The sequence below is a fragment of the Artemia franciscana genome, chromosome 9, assembly GCF_032884065.1.
Source record: "Artemia franciscana chromosome 9, ASM3288406v1, whole genome shotgun sequence".
Classification (NCBI taxonomy): Eukaryota; Metazoa; Arthropoda; class Branchiopoda; order Anostraca; family Artemiidae; genus Artemia; species Artemia franciscana.
Window position 1 is genome coordinate 19,845,426 of NC_088871.1, and position 12,600 is coordinate 19,858,025.

The following is a 12,600-nucleotide window of genomic DNA, read 5'->3' on the forward strand; positions in this document are numbered from 1 at the left end:
GGGGATTTGAAAGAAATCATAGACGAAATTATTTTTTATCTTTCTTACTTTCTCTGTGCCAACTCAATTTTGTATGGAGAGATGTTCCAGGGAAATTGTCCGGGGAAATTTTTCAGCGAGTTTTGATTTCATGGAAACAGAATTCATGGAAGCGGGAATTTCCAGAATGATCGGAAAAAAGATTAGAGCTTAAAGTCATTTTTGAAATGAAAATATGCCAAGGATAATTTTTCAGGTTAAATCGTCTGCAAGAAGTTTTACGGAGAGGGGGGGGGGGATACTTTCAGCGAGGATGGAATTTTCTGAAAAATGTTTTAAGGAGGGTGTATTTTTCGTGGGAGAAACTTTCCACGGAGGAGTTTCCGGTGAGGGGAAAAAATTTTAATAGAGGGTGAGCCATATTTACCGGGATTATTTGAAAAACGATCAGAGATTAAATAAAAACGAGTTTCTTTAACTGAAAGTGGAGAGCAATATTAAACTCAAACGAACAGAAATTATTCCATATATAAAGGGCTTGTCCCTCTCCTCAATACCTTGCTCTTTAAGTTAAAGTTTGATTGTTTGTCCCAATTTTTTAAGACGACTCCAGAAAGACAAGGGCCGTTTAATTAAAATTGGGTGCTTTTTTAAAAGTGCTAAAAACTTTAGCGTGAAGAACAAGGTATTGAGGAGGGGGGCAACTCCATCATATACGGAATAATTTCTGTTTCTTTTGAGTTTTAATGTTGCTCCTTACTTTCAGTTGAAAAAAAAAACTTGTTTCTTTTATTTAATAGCTAATTAAGGACAACTTTTTTATGGCATGACCAGGGGCATTGCTTGGGGATGGGGCAGTTGATCCCCTCCAATAATGTATATCCCATTCCATTTGACTATCCGGATATGGACCCTTCTTGGCCCCCCAGTAAAAATTTTGGAGATTGGCCCCTGGGCGTGACCAACTCACGGTTTCAATTTCGGTCTTACGAAATTTCGGTTTTCCCAGAAGGGAGGGAATTAATTTTATTTTTTAAAGCATTTGGAAATCAAAGCGTTTCATAACGTTGTTCATAGCAATTTCATTTTACTCCTGTCATGCTTTGGTAAATATTATACTCAGTTCTTATCCTTTATACTTAATGCTAAACTGACGAGCCATACTTCATAATACCAATTCTCGCTTGCAACTCTTCCTCCCAAGATGACACAACTCCTTCAAACATCCATTACCCATAGCATTACCTAAGATTTTTTTTTTTTTTTTTTTTTTTTTTTTTTTTTTTTTTTTTTTTTTTTTTTTTTTTTTTTTTTTTTTTTTTTTTGTGATCTTCTTTAAAGACAGCCCAAATCTATAGCACTGCCTGTAAACGAGCATCAGATCTTTTTTACCCCAACGGGTAAAGTTACCTCACAATGTTTAAAAAAAGGGGGGTAATTTTTGTAACAAATATGTAAACATAATTGGCAACTTACCAATACATTTCATTCCATCTTCATCAAGAGCATATCCTTGGTTACAGCGGCAACTAAAAGACCCAATGGAATTCTTACATCTTCCATTCTCGCACATATTTGGAAAAGTAGTACACTCGTTAATGTCTTTACGGCCCGTATATCCGTGGCCCTTTGGACAAAGCTCTTCAAATGCCGGAGTTGAGGGTTTTGGACACGATTCACAGCTATGGCCCCATGCCTTGCCTAAAAAAATGTGATCAAGATTAAGACAGCACCAAGGGAAAAAAGTATAGGGACCTGAAAAGAGAGGAGATTTCTCTGGAGAAAGAAACACACGCATTTAGCACAACGTAGCATTAACCAGCAACGTCGCAAAAATTCTATAAGAGGCTGAGTAAAATACGAGTTAACGGACAGAGTAGAAACTTGAATCAGGCTATTTGAGGGTTCTTATAAATGAGCTCTCTCAATGGCAACAACGCAGGGTTGCCACATCGCTTGCACCATCGCCAGTGTCATTACATTTCTGCCAAACCTCGTATTAACTTTAATATATCTATTCATCTGTTTCTTTTCTTCTGCTTTTACAATAGACCGAGATAAAAAGACTTACTTTTGCCAAAAGACAACAAGAGACATTTTATTCTCATTTTTAGCTCTTTTTTAGTTGCTTTTACCTTTGGAAATTTTAATCAAAGCAAGAATTTCACTGGACCAAAATTAAAATCAATTAAAGCATGTTTTAAATTTTTCTAGTTTTTCCGGATGATGCATACCATTAGCAGCATTTGAAGCTTTTGATTCCTACGAAAAACAAGAAGTTATCTTGAAAGAGAAAAATTCTGCAAACAGTAATTAAAATAAAGCGAGTTTTTCGGCTGTATGACCAACAAAAAGAGTGTAAATCCACTAACGCAACAATATTTCTACAATTGCTTACGGAAAAAAAAATCGTTGAAAGTAATTTTGTAGATGTAAGTTACAATCAAGTCTAGAAAAAACGCCGGGAACAAAAATTATCATTAGCACGTTCACTAAGCTTTACAGAAACTTCCTAAAAATAATAATAATAATAATAATAATAATAATAATAATAATAATAATAATAATAATAATAATAATAATAATAATAATAATAATAATAATAATAATAATAATAATAATAATAATAATAATAATAATAATAATAATAATAATAATGATAACAATAATAATAATAATAATAATAATAATAATAATAATAAATGGATACATACCAACAGTACAGCAGCAGTGAGACTTCAAATAGTGGCCGTCCATCTCTTTAATGCATATTCCATGTCGGAAATCCAAATAACATGGTTCTTCTCGTTGGTCAATACATTTTGTCCCAGTTTGATCCAAAGTTAACCCAGGCGGACACGTGCAAGTAAATGAGCCTTCCGTGTTTAAGCAAATGCCTCCACCTTTGCAGATATTTGGATTAAGGTTGCATTCATTGATGTCTGTGCAGGTCTTTCCATCAATTTTGGCAAATCCAATAGGGCAATCACACTCAGCAGGGTTGCACATTTCGCAAGGACTACCCCACGCTAGACCAACTGAACAGCAACACTCAGATTTCAGTGCGAGTTTTGGTAGATTGTTCTCACACCTGCCATCAACAACCTTGGTCCAACACGATCCTTTTCTATTGTCTGAAAGAATTAGATATTGTTTAATATCACGAAGGTGAGAAATTGAAAAACAAAAACTGTAATGATAAAGTTTAGACTGATTAGTTGAAAATTTTAATATTGAACAGATTATAATTAAAACAAAAGTGTCAAAAAAAGGCAAATATGTGGGGGGGGGGGAGTGGTGTCTCATATTTTTAGAAATTTCATAATTTTTCCTATAATTAGCTTATTTTTATTTAGATCTTCAGTTCTATTTTAATTTCGTTTAGTTTAGCACAACAAAGAGTATAGGAAAATTATAAGAATGGAAACTGAAATTAGCTTAAAAAAAATCCTTAACACCATCTAGCGCGTGAGTATTTTGTTGCTTTTATAACCTATCTCAAACTGCTGCATACTTGTGCACAAATAGTTTAAAATGTAGCGAAGGCTAATGAAAACAGAATTTTGTCACAATTAGGCCTACCAGCTTAAAATCAACTAGCTTACTTAACCTGTCAATATTTTTCCAAGCAAACCTAGGCCCAACTTGTGCAGACTGGATTTTTACACAAAATAGTTCTTGAAAGCAAAAAACATGATTAGATATCAATCCTATCAATTATCCAATTTTCTACTTTTTAATAAAACTTTTAGACATTAGGTTCCCAGGGGTGCTGGTACTTTTCCACCCCCATGCTGCCACATTAAATCCTCGAATATCTTACTCTTATCAGTTCCCCTTACCCTTAGATTCAAACTAGGATCAACAAAATAAAATAAATTATATGTTCCCAATCTCCGACGCAAGAAGTTTATTTTTAATAGAATAATTCTGAAACCGCGTCCAAATCGACAAGAATATAACTCTTTTAATTGAACTTAAGGTTATAACTCTTTTAATTAAATTAAAGTTAGCGGATACCCAAAGAGAAGCGAGATCACTCCCTTTTTACTCGATATAACTCGTATGGTTATAATGGATACGATGCGCAACTCAAAATGAAGTGGAACTCTGTTAAAACATAAAAACTTAAGAAAGTAACTATTTTCAGTCATAGTGTGTTTGTAAGTTTGAGAGGAATGAAGTAGAAGATTATTATAAAAATTTCATAACCGAAGGAAAAAAAAATTGGAATCAGTTGTAGTCATATGTTTTAGCATCCAAGGTCTAGGCATAAGATCTGAAGTCAGATCTGACATTCGAGAACTCCGCAGCACCATCAGTAGACAGGGCCGGAGTAAAAATACATTACAGACAAAAAGAGACTTTAGTCTATAGATAAGTTTAAGACAGTTGTGCAATTTGACTCTAAAAATCCATAATACAGTCCAATTACAAAAAAAAAAAAAAAAAAAAAAAAAAAAAAAAAAAAAAAAAAAAAAAAAATGCTCCGTACTGGAAAATCAGTCCTGCTACAGCGAATGGTCACGTCAGTAAAACCATTAGATTTCTGACTTTTTTTTATTTATTCTTGTTAGAAAAATCTAATTTTACACAATTTTCCATGCGAACTAGTAACTTGAGACTCCAATCAAAGGAGATATGGCTCTTGCAGAGAGCATGCTTTATTCAAGTCGGCTAAATCGTAGCCTTATATTATTATCGTATTTAAGATGTTTAAGATTAATCAAGAGGTTTTATCTGTTAACTATTTAAAAGCCTTTTGAACATTGACTGAAATTTGAAAAAATAACAAGATTTCGAAGACATAAAAAGAATGTGGATTCCTTTTATGTGGACTCTAACATGTAAAAATTAGCGATTTAAGAAGCCTAATTATTATCTTACATTGTCCGCAATTCGAGCTTATAAAAAGATCATGTTAGGAACAACAACTGATTAATGTCTTATGAAAATAAACAGGGAATGAAAATAGAAATTGGAAAATGATAAGTAAAAAATAAATTATTGTCCCACCAAATAAACAGAATTCCTAGTTTTAAAAAGAGTTTCTTAATAGAGAATCAAGTTTTTAGCCTTCGTTTAAAAAGAAAGGTGTTAAATTTATAAAGGTAGTGTGAACTCACCAATGCAGACTCGCCCAGTATTGTCAAGCACAGCGCCATCTGCACATTCACAATGGAAGGAACCGGCAACATTGACACACTCGCCCCCGACACAAGCATCTTCACCAAGCTCTTTGCATTCGTCTATGTCTTCACAAACATTATTCATTGGATTAAGTTGAGTGCCAGTTGGGCAAATGCACTACAAAGGGGATATTAATTATCACAAAGCGGATATAAAATAGATATTAATGTCACTTCCAGCATTTTAACTACCAATCCCTAAATTTTTTTGTATATATTCTGATTTTAATATTATACTATTACTGATCCAGCGGTAGATAGAATACAAATATGTTGACAATATCTTCTCAAGGATCAATCATTTTTTATATATATTTTTTTACTTTGTTTTTGTTTTGTCTTTTCCAGGGAGACCTAGGGCAGCGATGACGAACACATCAGAGACATAGCTGGTACACACTTATTTTAGATGAGACGTCGATAACCTCCTGAGCAAAAGCTGATAATGTAAATTTGACTCTCCATCCCCCGCCACTCCCACCTCCCTTAGATCCTAGATCTCCGACTCTATCTGGCACAACACCAGAGCAAATCTATAAATCTTCATTCCATTCAGTTTACTATAATTTATTTAGATTGACAACCTTTCTTACAAATCGGACAGCTCATTCCCCAATACCCCATTAATGATAACTGTGAAGCCATTAATAAAACGACATACCAGTGGTCTCCTAAAACAATTTCCTGTGTTTGTGCCCATAGCATGGTATTTATACTACGTATTGACTAAATATTATGTTTACAACATTTGAGGTAGGTATTTTTGAAGACCGCACTCTCTTTCATGAAATACAAATAACAATTCAATAGGGATAATCTTTTTAGTTGACAGTGAAAATAAAAATAGAAATTTTGGATATTTCGATCGCATACACAGTGACCGTCATCAGTAGATAAACTACCTCAGCAGATGAACGTTCATAAATATAATTTAGAATAAATATTTTGTTTTTCCAACAAGAGTTTAGACTAAATAGAGACGAAGGAATACAATTGCCTCTGCAAAAGTAAAGGTAAATATTCTGGTAAATCAAATTAAAAGAAAAGAAAAAAACATCCTGTAAGCAATGGCAAATATTTTTTAAGCTATGGTTAATGAGTGTCTTTCACTTTGCGAAGTTAATTCCAGTAAATTCAATATTTTGTATCACCACAGGAAAAGATCTCGAAGCGACACAGAAAAAAAATATATATATTAAACAAAATATAACAGTAAAACACAAAACAGTAAAACAATAAAGAAACGTTAGGAGAAAATACAAATTAAAAGAAGGACAACTCCTTTTTTTTCATATAAATATTTTAGGTTAAACCAACCAAAAGAGAGTTGTTGTGTTTCGGAGTAATTTGGATGTTTTATTTTATTTATAAAGCCTATGTACAGAGAAACACAGAATAGTTAAATGCTGCAGCTCGAAATTGTTTCATTTTTTTTTACTTTGTTAAACTTTGTTAAACTTTTACTTTGTTACTTTCTTTTTACTGGCGAAAAATCGGCAACATCCCATAAATACAACAATGCATGAGTTATACTAATTGGTGTGTCAAACTTTGACACATCAAAACTGTCGCTTCTTTCTTGTATTTAGAAGTCAGGCGAGAGTTTGGCCCCCAATTTGTGTCTGAAACTTGCATCGAATCTCATAAAAATGAGACGGCTGTTGCGAGTTGTTTGCCTTCCCTTTTTGACACACACTTAAAGAATAACATGATTAGCTTAAAAAATGTAACAACTGACGTCAAAAAAATAAACTAACAAAAATAAAACACACTATTTAACACAGAAGTACAGGACAATAATCTCTCTTGTTCCCTTTGACCTAAGGAAACAACAATGGCCTTTTTGTTTATTCAGTAATCTCAAACTTCATAGTCAGTTGAGCTAATAATAATTAGCCTATAAAGAGCCTACTGGTAATTATCATTATAAAAAGTAGACTATAAGTTACTTACTTGAAAACTTCCAGGTGTATTTCTACACTGACCACCGTCACACAATAGGTTATCAATGGCACATTCATTTACATCAGTACAAACTTTTCCTGTAGGATCGATTTGATACCCAGGGTTGCAAATACAGCGGTATGTCCCTAACAAATTTTCACATGCCCCGTTTTGGCAGATATTGGGGTTCTGTGCACACTCGTTAATATCTGAAAAAAAGCATATGGCATACACTACGGTTATATATAGTCTCAAGTGGACCTATGCCACATTATTGACAATAGTTTTTCCAGCAACTAGTCAAATAATATTGAACAAGGGCCTATGCTGCACACTGGTTGATGCTGATATCTAATTTGCATTTGATAAGCATACAGTTTGTGGCAACTGTAAGTAAGGACAGACTTGAACTGAAACTCTAAAAAAACGAATTTTGATAACAACTAACACATCAAAAGAATTGAATTTTTATGCAGATTCCAAATATATAAAATTCATTAATTTTAATATTATTCATCAATACATGCGCGCCAGAGAAAATTAGTTCGATTTTCAAAAAAGGAGGGAATTACCCCCCCCCCCACAAACAAGCGATCTTAATGAAAATTATAACCTAAATTCATATCAGAGAATCCTGCTGTAGATGGTCTAAGCTCATATCTATAAAATGTGAAATTTGGTGTTTTTTTTGCCAGAGGGAAGATCACGTATTCGTGTTTATTTGACCGTTTGTTTTATGTTTTGGTTTTTCATGGGTTCTATTGCCTTTTTTAATGGACAAAAAAGATTGGAGGAGAACTATCCCCCTTCCTGTCCCTCCCCTTTTCCCCAAAGACGTCCTTCCAAAAATTTTAGAAAGGCTCTGGATTCAGAAAAGTTGAAAGGTCCAATTACTAAGTCTTCGGGGATGAAATGACCTCCACACCCCCTGGGTACAAGGGAAATTTTCTGCACAGGAGGATTTTTCCATGGAAAATTTTTTTGTGGGAAGGAGGAAAATTTTACATGGGGGGGGAAGAGGATTTTCTGAAAATAATTTGAAAAACGGTTAGAAATCAAATACAAGAGAGCGAGTCTTTTCATCTGAAAGTAAGGAGCGACATTAAAACTCGAAAAGAACAAAACTGTATTCTGTATGTGAGGGGGGCTGTCCCTTATTTAACCCTCGCTCTTTACGCTAAAGCTGACCTTTAATCACAATTCCTTAAAAAAGGATGCTCAAGCACAAGTGCCATTGAATCTGAATGATAAGCATTTTTGAAGAACTTTAAGACTTTAGCGTAAAGAGCAAAGGTTGGGGATGGCACAGATTGCCTCATATACGGAATAATTGTTGTTCGTATTAAGTTTTAATGTTGCTCCTTACCTTCAGTTGACAAAAATGTCCTTGGTTTATTTGTCACGAACCAGCTTGTAAGACTGTGCTTTTCTCTTCAGAGACATACTTTAAAAATAACAACCTGTCAAAAATTCAGTGCCATTTTTGGCCGGCACACTTCAAAAGCTTTTTGATATTAACAACTTATGCTGAATAAACTAGTTAATTTGATCTTGGACAGGGTTGAATTGATGTCAATAATGCAATTAACGTCGGGATCAATCTTTGTATTGACCGGCCATTATGAATAATGGCCGTTATGAATATCACTTCCAATGTTTCAACTACCAATCCTTATTTATTTTAAATAGTCTTGGTCTTAATATTATTCTTTTATTAGCCAAGTAGTCGATAGACCATAAACAGGGCTACAATAAATCTCGATGGATAAGCCACCTGCTTTTTAGGAGGACCTAGGGCTACGATGACGAGCCTATGAGAGGCATAGCTGACATAAGCTCATTTCTAGACCTAAAAGTGGTTTCTGGATGGAAAAACAAGAATACAATTTTGAATTACTTATAGACTTTCAGTTCAGTTCTCTAGAAACACATTAAATGAAGAAAAAAACAACTGGGCGATTTACTATTGAGCAGAGCGCAAGCTCTAAACAATAAAAACTAACTCACAACCACTTCAATAGCAGCTAGAACTAGTTTTAGAAAAGACAGATTATACCATTTCAATAGTCTCCCTTCCCAACGTAAAAAAATCATCTTTTGAAAAAGACTACTGCTTGCTTTTGTTTTCACTGTAGATGAAATATTTTCTCCTTACAGAGATTCTACACCACTTTTCATGATTAAATAATATGATTAAGGCAAAATATATTTAAAATACTAATTATAGGAAAAATAAAACTTGCAACCTCATGCTGACAGAAAGCTCAAAATTATGCAACGTAAACTTTTCTATCTTTTTCTTATTTTTAGTAGAAATATAAAATTAAAGATTACCGTCTCCGCTGTGGGTAAGTCCAGCACCATGTGGACAAAGCTGTTCAAATTCATCGCTTCCTGGCTGAGGACAAGCTTGACAGGGCGTTCCCCATCCCATGGGTGATCCTAATATTACTGTACAGCAGCAACAAGATGATTTCGATACAAGACTCATCGACGGATTAAGACACTGACCATCCCTAAAGTGAGCATAGCAGACATCACGACGTGAGTCTGAAAAAAAATAACTTCAAATAACAAGCAAAAAGCATTTCCTTTCCATTTTCTGGTGGTGGTTTGAAATGCTGAGAAACTACACACCCCTTTGGACTCCCCGGTTATCACAAATTGACTAAACATAAACGTCAAATGCAACACAAACACAAAAAAAAACCTTTACGGAACGATAATAAGAAACATTTCTCATTGGTTGTTTCTGTTACTGTACATTCCGTGATAAAAGTATTTAAAAAACGGAAGTAGACTCATCATTGTGCCAAAACAGCACCAACACTGTTGTTTATCTTCTTTGTGGAAAGTCTTTCAAAACTACAGTCAAAACTACAGATATTCTGTTTCTTAGGAGCCCAAACTACGAACGTAAAACAATAGCATACAAAAAGATTTGAGGGTTTAGAGCTACACATTTATTTTTAAACTCAAACATAGGCTACATCCACTTCATTATGCTAGGTCATATGCATGTGAAACTTTAAGGATCTCAAGCATTTATGCAAGCATTTTAGAATAATTTCTTTTTGCTGCATCTTTTGCGGACAAACACAAAACAACAAAGGCCTTTGAAAAAAAAGACGAAAGAAATATCTAAATAAGTTTGAAGCTTGGTCAGCGATTACCTCAATTCGCACTCCAGAGCGAATTAAGATCTTTCTTGATATGTGAATCGCTCCATAGTTGATGATGTGGTTGATCAAGCATCAAATGCATCCCACTGGTAATTCCAGGGAACACCATTCCATTCGACATCTAGTAACTTCCTGAAAGCTTCATCATTGGAAGTTGAAACTGTTGTATCTGAGAGACTATTCCAGTGGTTGACTACACAGCAGAAGAAAAACTGTTGTTGGAATCGAATATCGGTGATTCAAGTGAAAAATTACAGTTTTTTATTGTACACTCAGACGCATATAGTTTAAGCTCTTCAAATACGATTGGTTTTGTCCCTTCAACTATTAGGAGGAGGGTCGTTGTATACCATAAATATCCTCAAAAAACACCTCTTTCTAAAAACAAAAGAAGAAAAGAAAACGGTTGCTAGTGGTAAACTAATAATAATAATAATTTATTTTTGACCCGCTACAAAAAATCAAACCGGAGTATCAATAAAAAAAAAAACAAACACAACACAAAACAGAAAAAAAACAAGAAACTAAAGCAAACGAGTAAGGCCTCCGTGGGCGGGCAGGAACTTATATGTAGAACTTATGAGAAACTGTGGCAACATTTTCTAAGTACTTACCTAGACAAGAGCGGCCATCCGGCCCAAGACTGAATCCAGGGGGACATTCACATTTGAAGCTGCCTTGAGTGTTCACGCAAGTTCCACTTTTGCAAGCATCCTGTAGTGTAGAACATTCGTCAATATCTAAAATTTAAAATGTTAATGCGATAACTGTTTATTCCGCAAACTATCAATTTGGCTGTCACTTTTGAAAAAAAAAGCAATAACATTAGAAACAAAATCAAATGTTCCAAGAAAATAAAAGTCGATTCTTCGCTTTTCACTAGAAAAGGAGAGTTTTTTCTCTCCGTCTTTGGAGAGTGTTGTTCATTTCGAACATCATGTTTGGCATAATTCGTTGTGTTCTTACATATAGGTCATTTCCATTATTACATTATTCCATTCTATTCCAAATGTATACCCTACCTAACTAAACTGAGCGTCAATTAGTTCGTTCAGAAATCCTGTATTGAACGGACGGTGGTAACAAATTGTAAGTAAGGAGCAAATAGGCCCAATAGTAGCCGAAACTCTAAAAAAAAGAATTTTGATGGCAATAGATACATCCAAAGAACTGGCTTTGACTTTTAAGCTGATTTCAGATATATAAAATTCATTAAGTTTAATGTCATTCATGAAAAGCTACGAGCCTGACAAAATCTGCCTAATTTTAGAAATAGGGGGGACATCCCCAAAAAGTTAAGCGACTTTATTGGAAATCACATCATCAGATTCAACATATCAGAGAACCCTACAGTAGAAGCTTTAAGCTCCTATTTACAAAAACGTATATTGTTTGGCCAGAAGAAAGACCATGAATGCGTTTTTCTTCTTTTTTTTCCTTTCCAAGGGTGATCCTACCAAACCATAAGAAAGATAAGATATATTTTATTCATCATGAAATACACATACAATATTACATTTTACTATTCCCCCAGAGACTCTTTGGCCTGTAAAGAAGGGGGAAGATAAACGAGTCACTTATTCAGAAAAAAAGAAATTAAAATATCACTTACTCACAGAAAGAAGAGCAAAAAGGAGAAGAAAAGAAAATAAAAAAATAAAAACTATAGGAAAAAACTAAACAGACTAATAGATTGAATAGACTAAATTAATTACGTACATCAGTAGATTAAATAGACTTCGATGAAATAATAATAAATATATATATATATATATATACATATATATATACATAAAAAAATATAAAAAAATAAATAAATAGATAAAATAACTTATAACAAGCCAAAGAATTTTTAACAATTTTTTTTAGCAAACCGAATGATTGGCACCTTCGAGCTGATTCGGACTACTTGTTCTACGCAATATGAGTCGCAATTAATGGATTAAAATCTGACCTTACACAAGGAGTAAAAGGAACTTGAATATGATCAGACCTAGAAGATCAGGAGGGCTCATTTGAATGAAAATCAAAAGGTCGAGTGCCCTTTTTAAGTGAACCAAAAAGACTGGAGGCTAACTAGCCCCCCTCCCACAACCCTTTTTCCCCAAATATATCCGATCAAAATGCTGAGATAGCCATTTGACTCAGTATAGTTGAAAAATACAATAAATATGCCTTTGGGGTAACATGACCCCCATAATCACTGGAGAAAGGGCTGTAAGTTATGAAATTTGCCCAATATTCAAACGTAGTATTTGTTATATAGAAATATGCGGAAATTGTTTGGCGTGGGGGTTTTCCGGGGG

At 34.0% G+C, this 12,600-nt stretch overlaps 1 protein-coding gene across 1 annotated transcript in view; it reads right to left on the minus strand.

Annotated features, from left to right (window-relative positions):
- The window catches only part of LOC136031115 (fibrillin-2-like), a 227,011-nt gene that overhangs the window by 131,175 nt on the left and 83,236 nt on the right, over nt 1-12,600 (minus strand). The window contains exons 13-18 of the mRNA XM_065710426.1: nt 10,909-11,034; nt 9,447-9,662; nt 7,122-7,321; nt 5,106-5,286; nt 2,694-3,113; nt 1,456-1,680 (exon numbers count right to left, since the gene is read on the minus strand). Coding sequence (XP_065566498.1) covers nt 1,456-1,680; nt 2,694-3,113; nt 5,106-5,286; nt 7,122-7,321; nt 9,447-9,662; nt 10,909-11,034 — 1,368 coding nt within the window. The remainder of the gene's footprint in view (nt 1-1,455; nt 1,681-2,693; nt 3,114-5,105; nt 5,287-7,121; nt 7,322-9,446; nt 9,663-10,908; nt 11,035-12,600) is intronic.